General features: G+C 48.6%; 1 protein-coding gene across 2 annotated transcripts in view; it reads left to right on the forward strand.

Annotated features, from left to right (window-relative positions):
* Nucleotides 1–21335, forward strand: part of LOC119433151 (PDZ domain-containing protein 7) — a 126026-nt gene that overhangs the window by 66016 nt on the left and 38675 nt on the right. For both annotated transcript variants that reach the window (XM_049658995.1, XM_037700293.2), the window contains exons 2-3: nt 14631–14915; nt 17048–17290. In XM_049658995.1, coding sequence (XP_049514952.1) covers nt 14631–14915; nt 17048–17290 — 528 coding nt within the window. The remainder of the gene's footprint in view (nt 1–14630; nt 14916–17047; nt 17291–21335) is intronic.

Below are 21335 nucleotides of genomic sequence, written 5' to 3' on the forward strand. Positions count from 1 at the left end.
TCAGCCGCGCACCGTTTTAGCCGGAAAGAAAGAAAGACCAAGGCCGCGTGTATCAGAGCTGCGACGCGATAGGATAAGCATCTTTACTTAGAAACTGTGCCAGGACATCACGGACTGCCATGGTGTCTATCAGGTATTTTTTTTTTAATCAGCGAGGGCCACGATACCAGCGATCTGTTGGTGACTAGCCTTGCCCGTGGTTTTTAGACTGCCACGGATGACCTCGTGTGGTGGCGGAGGCGAGTACTGCTCCTGCTTTCCTATCCTCGCGCAGCAGAGTAGATAACGTTTCCCGCGTGCAACTCGCGAACACTGCCGCGCCTGCGCCTGCCAACAAAGTAACGTCCGTGGTGGCTCAGTGGCTGTGGCATTCTGCCGATGAGTACAGGGTCGCCGTTTCGATTCCTGGCCTTCGCATTCCGACGCGGTCGGAATGCAAAAACGCTCATTTACCGCGCGCTTTTTTTTTTTTTCTTGATGCGCGTTAGATAACCCCCGTGCGGCGGCCAAGGTTAATCCGGGAAGCTCCACTGTGGCATCTCCGTAATAGTCGCAGTGTTTCTTGGGCAATTTAAGAGGGTCGAACGTTATACTAAGTTTTGCGTTCCTAAGACGAGCGTTTTTTTACTCGTGCTTTCAGAGATGGGCAGCCGTCCGCTTTCTGGATGTTGAGTTTTGGACTCCATGGTCCTAAATCTCCACAGTCAAGCTCTACACACTCCGAAGACGGCAAACTCCGAAAACCATTCTCCGGTTTTTTAGAGACGACAGGGTGATGTGAAATACAGTGACATTCGAAAATAACAGTGGCAGAATTTTCGTTATTGTTTTTTTTTTTTTTTCGTTCCTATCACCACCTCCCCGAGCAGGGTATATATAGCAAACCCGATTACTTTTCTGGTTAACCTCCTTTACCTTTCCTCTCGCAATTTTTTTTCTCCCTGGAACGATGAGCAAATTCGATCGGTCGATGAACCAATCAAGCAGTAAGCCAATCAACCAATAATCAATGAAAACGCTCTCCTTCAAATGGCTCGCGTGCACGTATCACAGCGGGCACATCTCTCTTCATTTCTCATCGTTCCCATCTAGAGTAGCCTCTCTCTCTCTCTCTCTCTCTCTCTCTCTCTCTCTCTCTCTCTCTCTCTCTCGTTTTTTTTTTTTTCCTCTTCACCTTGCAGCTAGGAGATGACGATCTGCCCGGAAAACTAACTCGGTGGAAAAGGGTAAATAGGCTACCACGAGCGTCTATGCGATCGTTTCCCGCTCTTCGTTTCGATCGTCGCGGTTTCTGTGTAGACGAGCGGAAATGGCGCGAGATACTACAAATAGCACGCCCTGGAGCGTATATGCTAAGGCGGGAAGGAGGCGCTCGCAAATTTAGCTCTCTCTCTCTCTCTGTGTATAGTCTGCCGAAAAGGAAGGAACCAATGCGGACTCCGCAAGCCTGGATTTTATCACATTCGACTCATAGACCCATGATGTCACTGCAGCATTGTCTACATTTGAAAGTTGATTAATCCCTAACCAAGACACGCTGTTAAATGTTAATTTCGGTATAGTAAAACTGGTGGGCTAGTTTGCGCGACATTTTGTGCAAGAGGGAAGCGCTAAAGTTGCGCGCAAAGGCAGCTGGGAAGTTTAACGGGAAATGCGCTTCCTGTTCGTCTTTCGTGTTCAAATTTCTCTGCTGCCTTTTCCGTACCATGCACCTATATAGCGCTCCCCTTTGGCCAAACTGTTAATTTATCGAAACGTCGTGACAGCCCTGACTGTATACCTTCAGCACTTTCCATGGAAACTTTGATATACAGCGACAGCTCTTACGGAGGGCTTACGGAGGGTCCGGCGACGTGTCGTGCTGTCGCCGTGGCGTCAATCTTCCTTGTCGTCGTATATATAGTCGCGCCGTCCACTTTGTCGTGGCGTCATCATCGTCACTGACCTTGTCGCACCTTCTTCGCTGTCGTCCTTGTCTTATAATTTGTCTTGTGAACCAGCTATAGCTGTTGGAGGACGCACTTTAGGGCCTACTTCGAGTAGTCGACCCTGTATTCAAAAGGGATGTTTAGAATAGGGGTTTCTTTCTTTCTTGAAAACATAAAATAGTCCAATCCGTAATGCTTTACAGGATGAAAAGTGTACCCGAGAGTTTATTATTTTCAATAGACAGTTTTAGTTTAGCGTGGTTACCGGAATAGCGGGCGTACCGGAATAGCGGGATCGAAGTGCGCATGAGCAGAACGCTAACCGACCCATACCGTTTACCGTGCGCACGCTATCTCTCAGAGTTAACGTTACCGTATTAGCGTGTTTACGTAGTGTACGTAAAACATGGCGGCGGTCCCGGCCGCCCGCTTCGAACTGAATTTGGCGTTGTTTTTGTAGAATTCACTTCGTTCGTAGCAAATGACTGCCTAAACGGCTTTTGCTTAGTCTCATGTCGCTTCGCCGAGAGAGTGTTATGGCTAATCTTGAGGAATTTTTGAGATCGCTTCTCGTTTCGAACGCGCCTAAGCCTAACTAAAAACATATAATAATGCAATACGTAATATTGTACAGGATGAAAAGTGTACCCGAGAGTTTTATTATTTTCAATGAAAAGGCGTTGACGCGTGTTTTTTTTTTTTTTTTTTTTTTTTTTTTTTTTTTTTTTTTTTTTTTTTTTTTTTTCGGAGACGTTGAGACGACGCAAAGCAGGTTTGCCTCGTTTGGGGCACCCACGCCAATTTTTGAAGTGCAAAGTTAGGCGGCGCGTACGAAATCCCAAACCCAAAGATGCCGTTCGGCGCATGGGCTGTGGCGAGACGCTAATCGCTATAGGGGCCCCCTATCGTTGGGGGCCCCTACTCTAAAGCAGCCTGATGTCTGGCGTTAAACCATGCCGGTCCGCCAGGATGAAAGCGCCGAATATGCTTGAACTTGTCAGAGCGACACTATACGAGAAACCGTAGCTGCTCGTCCGTCTGTCCGTGCGACACGGTTTCGTTGAAAGGCTTATCCACTTTCAAGCCTGGGTATACCCGTGATGTGCCTCCTGTTATTCACTTTCAAGCCTGGGTATATACCCGGGATGCTCCTTGAACTCGGCGTACGGCAGCCATCGCTCGCCGCGGCCGAGGCCTTTTGCCCCAAGGACGGACGGACGGACGGAATGCGCCTTGCTTGGGTCCCTCTCGGCCCTCCCTGTCTATTTTGTCCTTTCGCAGCTTCGTCCCTTCTCGCGTTGTTTCCTGTAGGCGATGCGTTGTTTCATTATTTCGCGACAGCCACGTCATCTTTCTTGTCCTGCCTTTATTTATTTTTTTTATCTTTCTGTTTCGTCCCCTCTTTGCTTGCCTTGATTGTCTTTGTATATTTGTTTCGTTAATTATTTCCTTCTTTCTTTCTTTCGTTTTCTTCGCCCTTCGTTCCTCCTTTCTTTCGCGTTCGTTTATCGCTTCCCTATACGTTTCTTTCCTTCCTTCGTTTTATTGTGTTGCTTCTTTATTTCCTATTTTCTTTTGCACACTCTTCTTTTATTAATTTCCTTTCTTTCCTTAATCTTTCTTTCGTTCTCATTGCTTTCCGTCCTCGCTTTTTCTTGCTCCTAGATCACCTTTCCGTTGCGGCGTGACCTCGACTCTCCCCCACCCCCCGGTCTCGCGCCAACGTATACACGCCTTTCGCTTTTCGGGCCCCCCTCTGGCTCGCGCCTGACCTCCGCCCCGTTTGGGGGTTTTCGCTTCCTGCATGCGCGACGGCTCGACACCGGTGTGTTTATTTTTGCTCGTTTGAATCTCTTCGTTGCCATACCTCGTTAAGCTAATTGTCGGGCGTGTGCGTGCGTGCGTTCGTGCGCGGCGTACAGCGCGCTTAGCTAATCGTTCGCGGCCATTGTGTTCGCCGACGCCGCCCGCCTTCAGAGCGGGGCGCGTCGCGCACAGTTGCAATACGCACCCCCTCGTCGTTTGCGAAGACGGTTGGCTTTCCTGCACGGCCGAGGCTACCGTCACGTTGTGGGCAATTGTGCGGCGCGTGGCAGAAGGTGTGCAAATACTGGAGAATGTACAGTGAACCGCAAAAGTTTGCGGGACGCAGGATCTGCCAAGGAGCTGAATTCTCGCGAAGCGTGGTCACACCCTCAAATTAAGCGTTCCAGCAAGTAGTAGCCGTCGCCATTTTACACGGTGATTCATTAAATTAGAAGCGTCATGCCTCAACAGTGCAGGAATTCACATTTGCAGGGGTCCTGTAAACTTTTGCAGTTGATGGGGTATACAGGGTCGTCCAATGTGAAAGGGAACGCCGAAATTTTTATTTGACGCCGGTAACTTTCCTTGTGTTTGCTTTTAATGAGGAAAGGTTCTGTGGGAAAGATTTTAATTCAACAAGAGAACAACGGAACAAATAGCAGTGAGTGAGATCGTGAGTTCCACGTTAGCAGGAACGGCGGTTCGAACACAGGTGAGGTGTTCCCTTTCATATTGGACGAGGGGGTGTGCGTCTGCGAAACTGAACTTATGTGCATGTTCTCGGGAAATTTCAAGTACTTTTGTTTACTTATGCGACTCTAGATGTTTGTGCGTGTTCATGTACCATCTTGTGTGGCTTCCTGGACTATTGTGCGGAGCTACGTGTTCGTGCTATCTCACTATATCACTGTAAACCGATTTACACATTTAAAGGTGCAAATTTGTAACTCACTCTTTCACTGTAAACCGGTTTACTGTTACTTACACTGTAAACTGCTTAACCGTTACACTTTTTACACTGTAAACGAACTTCACAGTGTATCCAATGTTTTGCGGCGCATTTTGGGACTTCTATTTATGTGCCTTGTGACGAAGAGTAAGCGGTACCACGAAAAGGTGCCATTGTTTCCTCTAAAATTTCGTCAGTATAAAAAAATATAAAAAATAAGGTACAGGACACTTATATGGGCGCGTGCGGGGAAGCGCACAGGAAGTTCCAAAGTATAACGCTAACTCAAAAAACAACTTCCGCTTATGTAGCGTTTAGGTTACCACAAGCTGATGCATGAGCTCCATTTAGACTAGCACACGAGAGCGCTGCGTCGTTTTGACTTGTTGATAAAAGAGAGAGAGAGAGAGAAAATGATTAATGAAAGGGCAGGGAGGTTAACCAGGACTGAGCCCGGTTGGCTATCCCTACACTGGGGGAAGGGAAAAGGGGAAATATTTACCGGTGCGCTAAGGGCTGTAAGGGCGTTCACTATATTGCTCTTATTTTGTCATTATTGTAGCGCACTCCACCCGATCGTCTATTAATACACGTGCTTACGAATTTCCGTCTCTGGGCAAGCTCTTTGTCGATTTCCTGGACGGTGCACGTGTTTAATCTGTCTGAACGTGGAGCGCTGCAGATATTTCTTTGCATCCTGAGGAGGAGAGTTCTCAAAACGGTTGACTCCTATATATCGAGTGTGCACCATGTCATGTATACCACGCGATCTGCGCCTGCGCGTCATGACCTTGTCACGTGCTATACTTGTGGTTGTAAAATCGCTGGGAACCGAATTGGTGAGGATGGCACCGGTTTCGAGATATGCGCCGTCACACTTGGGGTGAAAATGCACTATTGAGCAATGGTCTTAAGTATAGCGCTAACTTGACGAAACACAAGACCGAAGAAGGGAGACGCACACCAAGTGCTACAACATTGAACTGAAGTTTGTAGGAACAAGAAGCTTTAGTGCACAAAAAAAAAAAAAAAAAAAAAAAACCGGAACCATACAGCCAGAAAGCCAACAGTGGTATATACATTATCACGGGGTGCACATAAAATCCATCTCTTCTTTCAACAATGATACCGACGTCTGTCTTACGCTCGTGTCACCACTACAACGTGTGTAATAAGCACGTGGTACCATTAACGCTGCAACCAGATACGAACGAGGCGGACATCTTAAAGATTAGCTGTGTTCTCGCAATCGCAGGCTTAGACATCGGCCAGTTTGGCGATATAACACCTATACCACATGTATTCAATATTCTGTATACAACGCCAGGTTTGCACGTTACAAACTTCTTGACGTGTTTCATCTGGCATCCCTTCCTCGATGACTGCGCCTGAGTACGTTTTCTTCTTTCTTTTTTTAACAGCTTGACAGATGCCTTGAATAGCTTATGCTTGACCTAACTCCAAAGCGCACCCCCACTTTTTTCAACCTATGTTTGAAAGGCCATGAACATATATACGGTAACACAGCCGTTTTATTCCAAGTCCTATAGTACTTCGTCTTATGTGTATTTGGCCATCACTCGTCAGCTTCCTCATTAACGTTTCGCAAGTGGACGCAATAACATGGCTAGGATAACCTGTCTGCTGAAGGATGGCGTCGCACTTTCATGCCTGAAGTCGGCCTTGAAAAAAAAAAAATGCCATCACAAATACCAAGGAAGCTTCTCCTGGCAAGTTGGAAAGCTAAGAGACGTATAGGTTATCCTACCCATGTTATGTTACCCATGTCATGTGATGCTATGAAATGCGGCCGCTGCGGCCGCATTTCGATCGGGGGCGAAATGCAATAACGCCCGTGCCTCGTTTATTGGGGGGTACGTTAAAGATCACCAGGTGGTCAAAATTAATCCGGAGTGCCCCACTGATACGGCGTGCCTCATAATGAAATCGTGGTTTTGGCACGTATAAAATCCCATAATTCAATTTCATTTCAACGCTGTGTTATCCTATAGCCATGTTGGTTATCCTATACCAGTCTGCATGCGCTCGTATCGTGTTTCTTTCTCAAGGTGGTGGGACTGGAGCACATAGACCTCCGTCTCTCCCCCCGGCCCCTTCCCTTTCTTAAAAAAAGGAAATAAAAGTTCATTCATTCATTCATTCATTCATTCTCGTCCCTTGTTTTCTCGCGCTATTTTTCGTCAGCATGCTGGAATACACCAGCTCGCCCAGCGTTCATTACTTTTCATGTTCTGTCCCACATTGCTGCCGTGGCAGACGTGCGTATGCCGTGAAGAAACGACTGAGCAGTCGTGTAGCGTAACGGGCAGCTGTGTATATGCGCAACCCACCGGCACCGCCCCGCGATTGCCGTATCATCCTTTGTGCTCGGCGCGCAGCGCGCGTCTGAAAAGCGCATTGCGCGAGACGCGCGTTTGGCAGGGCAACGGAGAGCCTTCGCAAGCGAGCACGCCTGCCTATAGCGAGCACAAAGGTATACGTACACTGGCCTCGGAAAGGCGAGAAGGCATTCTTCAACGTCGAGGAACGGTCCTTTCGAGAAGCGGCGCGACCTTGGTCGGCGCTGCTACTCTGCGGTTTGCGCAGCCACCGGCGGACGCGCACAAACAAGCCACGTGCGCGTTTGCGCCCGTGGCAACACCCGTTCGAGCAGCAAGGACAATGACCCACTTCGAGCCAACGAAAAAGTATCTATAAACGTTGGAAAAAGTATCTATAAACGTTGCTTCGAGCGGTGGCCGAAGGGTTCTCGTGTGACGTGTGTGTGTCGCGTTCCCTGCACGTGTGTCTGTCTGTCTGTGCCAGCCGTGGTGGCTCGGGGGCCTGCAGGCGTTCTCCTGCTGCTGCTGGACACGAGGTCGAAGGTTCGACTCGATAAAAATTAAATCGCGAGGTTTTACGTGCCGAAACCACGGTCTGATTACGAGGCACGCCGTAGTGGGAGACTCCGGAATCATTTGGACCACCTGGGGTTCTTTAACGTGCACCTTAGTCTAAGTATACACGGTGTGTTTTCTGCATTTCGCCCCCGTCGGAAAAGCGGCCGCCTTGGCTGGGATTCGATCCCGCGACCTCGTGCTTAGCAGCCCAACACCATACCCACCACGCGAGGATTCGACTCCTGGTCGGGGAGGCTGCCTGCTCAAGTACCGCGTCTTGTGGGCACGTCAAGAACTCTAGCTGACCAACGATAATCCGCGGAGCCCTCCACTACCGGGCTTCTCACACATGCGGCTTGAATGTCCAACGAGCCTGAACGTCCAACGAAACGGAATGTCCAATAATGCACTTTCAGGCTCGGTGGACATTTGGGCTCGCTGGACGTTCCCGTCTCGTTTGGATATTGCCCCTCGTTTTCCGGCTCGACGGAGATTTTGTTTTGTTTGGATATTCCGCATCTCTTTGGACATTCCGCCTCGTTAGAGATGCTGTCTCGCCGATCACGTGACCTGTTGAACGTTCCGGCTCTGAATCCGCCCCTCATAATTCAAGTGTTGCTTCTGGACATTAACCACTGTCGGTCAGTCAATCTCTCACTCAGTCTCTGTCGTCTGTCAGTTGTGGCGATTATGATGACGATTATTATAGGCAAAATTATAGAGGGTGGCGCCTTCCCTCGAGTGACGTAGTCACTGCCCATCTGTAACGGTAATTCTATAAATACCAAGTAAAAATACTTGCTATAAGTAAAAATACTTGGTAAAAAAAAAATACCAAGTAGCCACTTACAGCGCCTGGCAGGCAGTGAAGTGGCCAGATGTTCCGGAAGTTATTTCTCATCACAAGAATCGCAGAGACTCGTTGAGAATGTGGAACATCACGAGGCGTTGGTGGGGGAATTCTCGCTTATCCTTGGAAGTGGTGTATTTGGCATTCGAGACGTCTGTAACACGCAAAACAGGCACGTTTGTGACGCTTTCTGGTTGATATACAGCGTCAGTAGGTGTCGCCACCGGCGATTCTGCTGCCGTCAACGTCTCCGGTATTCCGCCAGCAGTAATATACGCACATGTTTGGACCACTGGCGTATACGAAGGGGGGCCCGGTGCTCCTATAGTTACGAGAATTTAACTTTCTCTCTCAAACGCAACAGATTTCATTCAAACCGGCTGCCTCATAAAAGCGTTTCTGCGTTTATGCGCGTGCTTGAGGAGGTGATATCGAAGTTGGCCCCGAGCAAAAGCGTCCTCTTAACAAAACCCGTCGTTAGCACACATGTACCGGAATGAGTGCAAAATGTATCCTCCCACAAAAAAAGAAAGAAAGAAAGAAAGAAAGAAAGAAAGAAAGAAAGCAATAGCAAGGCAAAAGAAAGACAAGGTAAGAAAGAAAAGAACAGGAACATCTCCCCTGGGCCTATTTCTACACGATACCTGATAACACTTCCTAATAGTTGCACACGCGTAAAGAGAAAGACATTGTACGCGCGGCTACATCCGCAAGCGAGTTATCTGCGTTAGCGATATAGATATAGACAGCTTCAGGTGCCATAGAGTTACGATTATTGCTGACCCGGTAAGTCCGCGCGGCCACTTGTTTTCCCCGAGCAGCCCATAGTTCGAGTGCCGATTGTCTGAAATCGCTTCGCACGTCGCAGTATTGTGCGATATAGCTCAGATACGCATAGCGTGCTTTCTCCTTTCTGTACACGTTTTTTTTTTTTTTTTTTTTTTTTGGGGGGGGGGGGGGGGGGGCAGTCTTGTTAGACAAGCAACGCAAGTCGACGAAACGCCATAAGCGGTACAAATTTTCACTATACTAATCCGCACGCGATTCTTGCCAGCCTGTGTGCGGTTCTGAACCACAGTTTCCTGCAAAGATAGAGAGAGAGAGAGAGAGAGAAACGTTTTATGGTATTACATGCAGAGAGGTCGGCCTGAGGTACATTCCTCTAGCCAGCTATACTCTGCGCTGGGGGAAGGGGAAGAGGGAAAGAAAGAGGACCATGATGGGTGAGGATGACGACAGGTGGAGAATGTAAAACACACCGGGTGCTTCAGCGAACACTTCCAAAATTTTTAAAGGTTGCCTGTGGCAGACAGCATAATTCTAGTTCATGAGTTGGTCTACTCGAATAGGCGGACGTTACTTGCCCAAGAAATTAAAATGCACAATCTACTAATTAACAAAATTTCACTAACCGAGTTTTTAGCTAATTACAGTATATAGCCCATATTGCAATTTACAAATTCTAACCGTGGAGTTCGCAAGGCGGATCCCGTTGGAACGAATTCTCGGGATGACACCACTTTCGAGATATTATAATTAAAAATTTTTGAAAGTGTTCGCTCAAACACCTTGCATAACGAGCAATTAGGTCTACTCAAAGCCAGACCCGTATTAAAAAAAAAAGAAAAGTCAAGTAAGGCATGTGTGGCCTGAAAACTAGGCTGTACAAGCATAGTAGTGCATTCATTATTGGTAATACACGGTGAGCCCCAAAGCTAGAAACGTTGCACTAACATTATACAAAACCCACGTGCTAACCATCGCTCTCGTGTTAAGTGAACGATAGTGCGGCGTCGGAGTTCTATATGATAATATTTGCATAGGAAACTCAACGCGCCGAGTTGCACTCAACTATATACGGGCGGGTCGTTTGTCGCTTTTTTTTTTTTTTTTTCCCCTTCCCGTGACGACGTCTCGCCACCATGATGGTGCAGCGGTCGCGACGGCCGTTATCGCGTTGGGAACATTGTCGACATTATTGTCTCGATCACGTGTGCAGGAGGAGGAAGATACCGACTAATCTCGGCGCCACGCTCGCATTCCGCGCCGCTTCCTCTTATTGTTTCAGCCGCGGTTTCGTTTACCGCCCCTGGCGGTCGAGGAACGAACGGACGTTCAAGGTGACCCGATTTCGCTTTTTTTTTTTTTTTTTATGTGTACGCCGCGCCTTGACCGCCCTTTTCGTTGCGGGCGTCGTCGACGTACATACGGGGTGTCCCGTTAGCTGTGCGGAAGCGCTTGCCTCTATAACCGTCGGCGCTGCGTGGTATGTTTCACCACGGTGTGATGTCTGCGCATGGCGCAACCAACATGTCGTCGCAAGTATAGAGAAGCGGTCGAAAACTGCGACATGAGCGGCTGTATGCGTCGAGGATTGGAACAAGGCGTTCCGTGGTCTGCGATCTGGTGTCCTTAGGCCAAGATATAGTACGGCTGCTTCATTTTTCTTACGTTAAGTACTGTAAGGCGCAACAGGGACGAAACGAACACTGGATATGAAGCGCGTACACGAAGTGACACAGGGGACACTTCATATCCAGTGTTCGTTTCGTCACTGGTGCGTCCTTACAGTACACTTAGCGCAAGAAAAATGGATACTCACCAACTATAGCCCAATTCATAGCTCTTCTAAGCACTACTGCTGGGTGCCTCGTTGCAACGTTATATAACGGCAGTCGGCGAACAAATGTCGCTTCTCGTTCGTGGCAAAATCGTGGTCGAGCGCTGCATCGGTCTAGAAGAGCCTTTCCGTTTCTGCTTGAGAAGTCGTGGATGCTGTCCCGCTCTGGTTACTCTGCATGGTCCTAACCAGAGCAAACCGGAACGCGTCTGGAAGGAACCTGCGAAGCCTCGCCAATTTTCCGTAAAGATTACGAATTTTGGGCTCGCTTTTTGCGAATGTCGCGTCGAGTTTTACAAAACAAATAAATCACGTTCGCGAGAAAGTTTCGCTCGTCGATCTCCGATCCTTCCGTTGGAAGTCTTCTGGTGGTGAAAGGACATTTTTTTTTTTTTTTTTTTTCGCTTCGGTTGCCGCGCGGCACAACGTCATAATGGAGTTAAATGTAAGCATGCAGGCCCGTTTCATGAAGATACTGCAACAGTGACCTGTAAAATGCGTTGTCCATAATCTATTTTTCATAGTCTTCTACTTGATTACTGTTCACTTGCTTCGCGAGAAATTTCCATACAGACAAGTTCCTAAAGCAGGCGAAACCGGGAGCTGCCAAGTCGCCGAAGGAGAATAAAAAAAAAAAAAAAAAAAAAAAAAAAAAAAAAAAAAGAGTCACCGTGATCTTTTTTAAAAACAATCTCTTGCTTGTCTGCGCGCTGTTCCGAGTTTGGTGCCGCTTGTTGGGCTGCGTCTAAATGCAAATTACTATCGTTAATAAAGTGCGTATGCATCCTTCAAAAGGCGCACGTTTAGGTCTTTATGGCAGGAGCACTGCACGGAACTGTTCCGCGCTCTGCAAACATGCCTTTCGTAATAGTTCGGACGTGCAAATGATGCAGCAGACCATTAGATGTGAAGAAGGGGGAAGAGAGAGAAAAGAAAAACGGTGTCTTTAATGACAACAATATATATATATATATATATATATATATATATATATATATATATACGAGGAGGTGGAGTCGCAAGCGCGATTTGTGACCATCGTGCTTTTGAGCCGCGGTTGCTTGTTTAGCCGCGCGTGATGGGACACCCGTGCGCTCGTCGTTACGCGCTGTCAAATGGCGCGTGACCGCAACGTCTCTTTTTTTCTTTTTTTTTTCTTCTTTTTTAAAATTCGCGATACTTGTTTGACCGGTGCGGTCAAGGGCACAGCTAAAGACAACAATCAACAGTTCGCTAAGCCTGACGTGCCCGCCGTGGTTGTTGCGTAGTGGCTATGGTGCTGGGCTTGCAACGTAACTTTAATTAAATTATGGGGTTTCGCGTGCCAAAACCACGATCTGATTATGAGGCACACCGTAGTGGGGGACTCCAGAAATTTGGACCACCTGGGGTTCTTTAACGTGAACGTAACTTGCAACTAAAACTTGCAACGTAACACAATAAATATATAAATGTGTGATCACACAGTCACACCTAGCTCTATTGAAGAAAAAAAAAGGTAAATTTAGTGAACAAGCTTATCTCAGATAGCAGATAAATGCAGACCCAATACGTTAGTCACGTGTTCTCTGACTGTGGGCGGTATATATTATATACCGTAGATGTAATGCTGACGCAACTGCGATGCAACCGTGGAACCACGCGGAGGTATGAGGGCTCGCGTGGGGCGCCGAAAAACTTCCTTGTGAGGAGGAGGAGGAATGAACGTTTATTGCTAGAAACAGCGAGAAAGTGTTCTTTCTTCGCCCTAGGTGGGCGGCTCTCTCAGTCCAGAAAGCCGTTGGCTAATGCCGCAGCCTGGGCCCGGTCCACCAGACTTCGCTGATCCTCCAGGCTCTGTGCCGTTAACATTGCCTCCCACGTTTCTTCGGTGGCTTGTATCGTTTCTGAGGCATCGTCTTGACTGTTTTTCTCGCGGTGTGGGCACACCAACACCATGTGTTGTAGGGTGTCTGGTACATCACAATATCGGCATAGGTATGAGAATTTAGTGGGATGCATCCGGTGCATGATATTTCCATGGACATATGTATTTATTTGTAGTCTGCGGAGGGCGGTGGCTTCTTCCTTGCTTAATTTTGGATGTGGTAAAGGATATTCTCTTCTTTCGAGTCGGTAATGTTGCAGTATTACGGCGTAGTTGATGGGAATGTCCTCCACCCTCGTCGATTTCCGGATCCCGTGCAGCAGGAAATCCCGGCTGGTATGTTCTCGGGAGACAGCATGTGCTGCTTCGTTTCCTGCCAGGTGTTCGTGGCCTGGGGTCCATACGACGTAGGTTTCGGGTAGTTCTTGGCGTCTTGATAGCTCTTTTAGAATTTTCACGGCTGCGGCAGAGATTCGGCCTTTTTGTAAGTTTCTACATGCCGTTTGTGAGTCGCTCAAGATGATTGCGGTGTCCTTGCATGTGGCGATGCCGAGGATGATGGCCACTTCCTCCGCCGTTTCTGGATTTCTGGCCGGTATGGTGGCAGCGACTAGCTCATTCCCTTTGTTGTTGGTCACGGTAATTGCGTAGGCTCTTCTACCTGGGTATTTTGCCGTATCTGTATATCTCGTGTTGGGGTTCCTTGAGTATTTCTTGCTTAGCGCTCGAACTCTTGCTTGTCTTCTGTCTTTGTGGTGTGTTGCATGCATGTTTCGAGGTATTGGAGCGACTGAAATAGAGTCACGGAGAAGTGGCGGCAATCGGGCTTTCACGTCTGAGTCTGCTATAAAGTTTTCGCTGTATGCGAGTTTGCTAAGTACTGCTCTTCCTGTTTGAGTCAGCTTAAGGCGTTCCAGCTGGCTGGCCCTGTGCGCTTCACTCATTTCTTCCCAGGTGTTATGGAGGCCAAGTTTGAGTAGTGTCGTGGTTGAGGTCGTACTGGGACGTCCTAGTGCGCTCTTGATTGCCTTTCTGATGACGATGTTGAGTTTTTCAATTTCAGCTTTCTTGAGGAGTAGATACGGGGTGCCATATGTTATCCGGCTTATAAGGAGTGCTTGGATAATTTGGACGGTTTCTTGCTCTTTAAGTCCTCTTCTTTGAGTGGTTATACGCCTAATGAGATGAGTTACTTGTGTTAGGGTCTTCTGAAGCTTCGGAAGTGTAGCTGCGCCAGAACCATCTTTATGTAGGGTGAGGCCAAGGACGCGGAGGGAGTCAACTTGAGGTATATCGATTCGAGTCAACTTGAGGTATATGATTCCTTGTGAAGATTTTTCTTTTTTGTGAATGTCCACTGTTTCAGGTACACCTGCTGGTGTACGAAGAAGAAATGTTGTTGTTGTTGTTGTTGTTGTTGTTGTTGTTGTTGTTGTTGTTGTTGTTGTTGTTGTTGTTGTTGTTGTTGTTGTTGTTGTTGTTGTTGTTGTTGTTGTTGTTGTTGTTGTTGTTGTTGTTGTTGTTGTTGTTGTTGTTGTTGTTGCTTGTTGGTTTGTTGTTGTTGTTGCAAATTATGGCTCATACCTACGAGAGGTGTTGGCCACACTTGAGTTAATGAAAAGAACGGACAACGAAAACAATCAGACAAACAAAAACACACACACAGTTGCTCACCGGTGTCCTCGACATTTTTTTCTTTCTATTGCGCAGAGGAACAGCGGCGCCTCGCTGGGTTCTTCCTCCTCCTCCTCCGATCAGCCTCCTCGCCGGGGGTCCTCCTCCTCTTCTCCCCCTGCCGCCCCCAGTAAGGTGGTGTCCCTGCCGGCGGGCGCCCCAGCCGCCCGGCTCTGCCACCTGGTGCGGCGGCCGGACTTCGACGGCTACGGCTTCAACCTGCACGCCGACAAGCAGCGCAAGCTGCAGTACGTGGGCGCCGTGGACCCCGGCAGCCCCGCGGAGGCCGCGGGCCTGCGCGCCAACGACACCATCGTCGAGGTGCGTTTACGGAATCGTAATAGTGGAATTTCGCTGATACGATCTTCACGGGAACCGGAAAATAAAACGTATCATCCGAAAATCGTATCATCCAACGCATCCAACCGAATTGTATTATCGGGGGGGGGGGACGTATCATCCCGAAAAACGTATTATGCAGAATAGTATCAACGAGGTTCCACTTATTGGGCTTCGTATCGACCATTTCTGTGTTTGCTAACGGAGCTCACAAAAGATTTCCAGTGCTCTGCAACAACGAAAAAACTTACAATAGCATATAACTCTATGGAACTCTCCCGCTGGCACCCCAGTTTTCCAGCAGAGTAAGAATTTTTGATAAGTGAGTTTTACTGCTAAGTACAACTAGAAGGATACATGAGCTCGACGCGGGGGGCACTTTCCTTATATTTGAACGCATCAAGAACATCTGCCATAGTATATTATGAGACAAAAAAAAAAAAACATTTTTCCGTGACGAACTTGACTGTCAAAAATGCGTGAGCGGAAGTTTTCTGGGGTCATGGATGCACTGCTCCCACAACGCGGATAAAAGGCTCTTACGCCGCCGTGCAGTTTTCGGGCCTTTTAGAACACGGGAACTGTGCTACAGCTCATATTGGCACGCGACTCTATATGCTTAGTGTGCGTGGCTGTGAAGACCACGCTACAGGGTATAGCAGCAAACAGCTAAGGTCCGACTGCTTCATTGTGGCGATTAACTGGAACAAGGGACACGCGAGGATCACACACACCGCAGGACAAGCGCCAACTGGCAAAGCGATGCTTCACTGTATAGCGCAGAGCCTAAATTTATGGAGACGAGACAAGGAAGTGTCAATACGACACATGACATAGCCCCTTCTATGTCCTGTCCATAAATTTGCTTAGGCTATACGCCACAGTGGTCACGAACCAACTGGCTCTGAACTTCACTTTAAAAATAAAACCCCTTTGTAGTATTCTATCCATATTCCCGTAAACAGATGAGTAAAAGAGAACGCTAACCAGAATTGACGCGATTCGTAACATTGTTCGTCGTCCTCTATTCATGGGGTTTTGTATTGCATGCTATAAAATGGTGACGACCCCCTACCGCCTCTTTCTTTGCGTGCTAAATTTACTTGGAAGCCAGCTGCTCTTGTGCGGTGTGGGTTTCTCTAGTGTCCATCCGCAGTTCGTGCTATTTCAGTAATTATTCGTGTCATTCGCAAAACGCACGCGCGCAACGCCCAATACAAGTCTGCAAACCCCGTGACAGGCAATATATTCCTGCCGGCTGCTAATGATGTTCCTCGTAATACAGCATTCATTCACACGAACTCGACGCTAGTGTGTCGAGTCGGAAGTCGAGTCGGCAGTCGAGTCGGCAGTCGAGTCGGAAGTCGAGCTGACCCAGCCGCGAGCCGACCGTGTTTACGTACATGCACCTTGCCACAAGCGGGTTGGGCGATGTCAATCCACACTGCGGTGCCTCAATACCACGCCTCGCGGCGCTGGCATCGAGGCACCCTAACCTAACCTAACCCTTGCAAGCGGAACTAATCTCGACGCAATCTCGGCCCGACCCGCTATAGCGTTTACGTGAAACAAACGACCGGTCTCTTGTCGCACGAAGACTGTCGTCGTTGGTCGACGACTCGGAACACAGCGCAGTAAACTATTGTTGTTTGCTGCTTAATAACTGCAGAGGTTGCATTAAAGCCGGATATATCCGAAGACAAATAAACAGAGGCTGCCCGTTTCCACACAAATACGCACAGACACATACGCCGAGCAGACAAACATACTAATAAGTCTACGCAAAAAAAATGAAATTAAGGTAAAGCGTAAACGACACAAGAATAAAAAGCTGGGAGATACGCGCCCGCGTTAAGCAGGAAGAGTTAATCATCACTACGCAGTAAACGCTATTGTACGCGTAACCCACGAACATCATTGTTCAAGTATAGTCCTCTGGCATCAATACCCGTATAGGAACAACCGTTAAGCGTTAAGGAAGAAGGAGGCTTGGAGAGATTACCAGGCACGCGTAGAACAAGGAATGTTCGTTTGAAAAGCTTTCGGCTCTATAGCAGCGCTGTACAGAGTTATACGCGACTCCGGAGGACCATACGCTTATTCTGCGCGCGCAGGTGAACGGCGTGAACGTGGAGGGCGCCAACCACCGCGACATCGTGGAGCGCATCAAGGCGGTGCCCAACGAGACCCGACTGCTGGTGGTGGACGACGGGTCGGCCGCCTGGTATCGCGAGCACGGCGTCGCCATCCACGGAGACCTGCCCAACGTCATCCAGCTGAGCAGCGTCAAGGCGGCCGCCAGGCGCGCCAGCAAGCCCGCCGCCGTCGCACAACAGGAGGCCGCGCCGCCGCCCAGCGTGAGTGTATATTATATGTTGCCGACTTCCGTTTTTTAACGCGATGACGTCAAGTGCCCCGTGTCGCAGAAAATCCGGCGTCTTCGTAAGCGCCGGCGTCGTTGGCGGAAACAATCATGCCGAACCACCCCGACCGGGCGCAGGCCCTTCGCGTGGCGCAATGCGTTAGTGAACAAAAAATTATTTTCTCTGTTGACCGCGGCCGTCGAATCGCTCCAACTCTGTATACCAACTTTGTACATTTTATTTCGCGCGCAAAACTTCATGAACACGTTTAGGTGCGTTTATGACATTGGCACTTAACGCAGTTAACGCAGCTATTTACGCAATTAACGCGTATGGGAACGTGTGCTAGGCTATCTACGCATGCAAGTGGCTCAATTTCTAGAGATCAAAATAAATTCGGATGTGACGGGTTTTGAGGTGAATCTGTTACTCGACCTATACTCACCCTAGTCTAGCTTTCCCGCAGTGCGGTAAGAAATTGTAATGACACGCTATTAACGATCCTAAGTACCGTTGTTGGCTAATGCACGTCACGCAAAATGACAGAGACGCTAAATTGTTTGATTTGGTATCTAAACCCAACTTTCGCTGTTTAGCGAGGCGGCCCATTGCTTGCGGCGGTTTTGATCGACAGGAAGCCTATGAAAACTTCAGTCTCTTGCGTTTTGCGGCGCAACGCAGCTCGGCGTAATGCTTAGTTGTAAAATCATGGAATAAGGACCGCACGCACATAGAACCACCGCCCACGCACCCGCGAAACCACCCATGCTGCTACTCAGGGTAAGCGCGTCGGCTCGGCGGCGGAGTGCCTACCGTGCGAAAGTCACTTCTGACGACAGCGCCATCGCATTTTCGTGACGTAGCGCCGTGGTGTAGGTCTATAGCATGGCATGGCATATAGCATACATACGCCGAAATATACATGGAACCTCACGGCGACGTCAAAAAAAATTGCTTGGAGTGACCATATATAATTGCGCAATAAATGCCTAATTTTGGAGAGTCCAGACTGAGGCATACCTTGTCCGCCCGCTCTTCCCGTTCGGGTCTTGAACCGAAGTGTAGCACGAGGCTGAGTGGTCAACAGGATAGACACACTTACATGTCCAATTCGAACGCGCAAAAGGGCACTAAAGAAAAATACTGAATTATAGTTTATACTGAAAGTATTCATGCCAAACTGTATTTTCGTTGATTTCGCGTTTGTGAGTTGATAATTAGAAGAGAAAGAGAAAAAAAAAAGCCAAAGTTCTTTTTTTTTAATTTCGAGCCGGAACCCCATGCAACGGTACGTCAGCGTGACATCACGGATTTCAAAGCACACTGTAAACTAATAGACACCCTTAAGTGTGCATAGAGAGAGAGAGAGAGAGAGAGAGAAGAAAGAGGGAAATGCACGGAGGTTAACCAGAGGAGGGGAAGATCCGGTTTGCTACCCTACGCTGGGAAGAGAGGGGAGAAAGAGATAAATTGATTGGTAAAGAGAGAGGGAGGGAGGGGGAGCACAGTCTGACACAGATACACAATCACGGTCGGTCAGTATATATGGCGCTGAGCCGTGCTCCCTCAAGGGCTGCAGCGCCAACCTTTCCGTTTCTCATAACGAACCACTTAGTAGTAGTAGTCGGTCAGTATGATCGCATACTTTTACTACTAGCACTTGTAGCGCTATAAACACCAGTTCAGGCCACAACCGCTTGTCCAAGTCTGTTGTCATTAAAAACTCCAACAGTGCCCTCGTCGCGCTCCGCTGCGGTGTCTTGTGATGTCGGCGTTCTAACATGATTTCCTCTCTTAAAGGTATTTGACCTAAACGCGTTATCCCGATCGCGAGCGATCGCCTCTGTTAATTGTAGCGAGGACAGTCCAAGAGTGTGCGTAAGGGTGTGGATCGGTCTATAACTCGCACCCGTACACCCTTTTTTTTTTGGGTGTAAGGGTGTGCGTTATGGACTGATTTACACCCTTATGCACACTGATGGGTGTAAATTAGCTTACAGCTGCATCTATTCGTATAGCGGCCGTTGTGGCACAGTGAGAGTTCTCCAAACGTGCGAATTCTAGTTTTCGCTCATTCCATCTTTAGTTCATAAGCAATTAACTAGGCCCGACCAGACGCCATCGCAATTCATGACGTCACACCGACCTGTTGAGACAACTTCAAGGCGGCGTACGTCACCACGCGGCAGTCGCTATCGCGTACAGAGTTCTCGCGGCAAGAGTGACCTTTCTTTCGTATTGTAGACGGGCAATTTACCAATGCCGGTCAACATTTTTTTTAATTATTCTTTTTCTCTTCAGTGCGTTCCCATTAAGTGTTCAGCTCAACGCTATCGCGAAGTTTCGTTTCACGTTAAACACGGACGCTCACGTGCATTTCCAGCGCTGGCGAATAACATCGTGCGAAAAAAAAAAAAAAGAAGAAGAAGAAAAACTGCTTGGAGCGGTGCATAACGACAGAAAATGCAGGTGAGAGAAAAAGAGAGAGTAGGAGATAGTAAAAGAAACGACAGAAGAATGCGAATTTCCGAGATTCTAACGCGCGCGCGCGCGCTCCTCGTGCAAAACAGCTCGCTCTCGCGATGTAAGAGCAGCCAACGAGCCAAGGCCGTGCCTGGCTCGGAAGCACGCCACGCGCGCGTAATCCGAGGCCCCGAGAGGTACAGGCGCCGAGCTGCGTGGCGCAAGCCGCGGCCAACTGCGCGGTACCTTCGCGGAGTGTGCGCATCTATAGATCCCCCCCGCTCCGTCTCCACTTTCGTCGCACGGAATGCTAGCGGGTGCACTTAGTCGCGAGCAGCTTTCTTGTTATTAAAGGGTCCCTGCGACGCCTTTTCTTCGAACCCTGGCGACGAGATGGTCACTGTTGCAGATTTTAAGGACCACAGACCCAGACAAGCGGCTGTAGCCAGAATTGATGTTTATAGCGCTACAAGGGCTACTTTGCGGTGATAGTATGCGGTGACAGTGACCGACTGTGATTGCGTATCTATGCTCCATTTCTTTCTTTCTCTCTCTCTATACTTTCCTGTCACATTACCTCCCCCTCCCCTCTCTCCCCAGCGTAGGGTAGCAAACCGGATCTCCCCGTCTGGTTAAACTCCCTGCCTTTCCCATTCCTTCTGACTCTCTCTATCTTCCTCTTTGAGCCTATGCTCGTGAGAAGCGTTCAGTGGCAATGAAACGAAAGCTACGGAGGCAAAGCGAGAACGAGTGAGAGCGCCCCTGAAAATAGTCCCGCATCCGCGTTAGCTTAAACTGGGAAAGGGAAAAAAATGGAAACGTATAATTTGCAACAGCAAAGCACGACAAACCGCACCACTGAGTTTTAAATCTGGGTTATCTTCCGGCTTTTCTCTTGCCGCGTTTGGGCAAACGCGGTACCGTCGCACGTGGAAGCTACGGTGATTCAGTGTTTGTCCGTGTAGAAACCGAAAGCGCTGTCAAATGCTGCCGGACTACTCGGCGCAGTAAACACAGGTGCGGAAGCTGACGACACCCTCGGGATCCTTTCGCCATCCGTTCTTTCTTTCCTTCCCTCCTCCAACTCCCCCTTACCCATGTGTAGGGTAGCGAACCGGACGTGCGCCTGGTTGACCCCCCCCCCTGCCTTTCCTTGGCATTTTTCTGTCTTTATTCTTTGTGACCCCTCCTGGCGTGCGACCAGAAAGCGCCAAATCCGAATGCGAGCGAGTCCCCTGCTTTGTGTCTGGCCAGCGCTATGAACTTGCGAAAGTGTTGGGTGCGAAAGTTACGGTAGTGGCCAAGGCACTAGGGTGCATGGATGACACAGCGCTATCTGCTCTGTTGTCTCTTGTGGCATCTTTTGCGTTCATTGTCGTGAACGGACTTTCCCAGCAACTTGGGACGAAACAATAACGAGGGTTATCCCCTCACGCTGCAGTGTTTCTGAGACGGTTGCGAGATTTGCATAATGCGAGAAATCGGCTTTCGTCACGCACCGACTGGATGTGAACTTTTTTTTCTTCTTTTTTCGGTCTTTTAGTGTGGCTGTGTACACCCTTCCTAGAAAGTGTGA

This window comes from Dermacentor silvarum, chromosome 11, assembly GCF_013339745.2.
Source record: "Dermacentor silvarum isolate Dsil-2018 chromosome 11, BIME_Dsil_1.4, whole genome shotgun sequence".
NCBI classification, from domain to species: Eukaryota; Metazoa; Arthropoda; class Arachnida; order Ixodida; family Ixodidae; genus Dermacentor; species Dermacentor silvarum.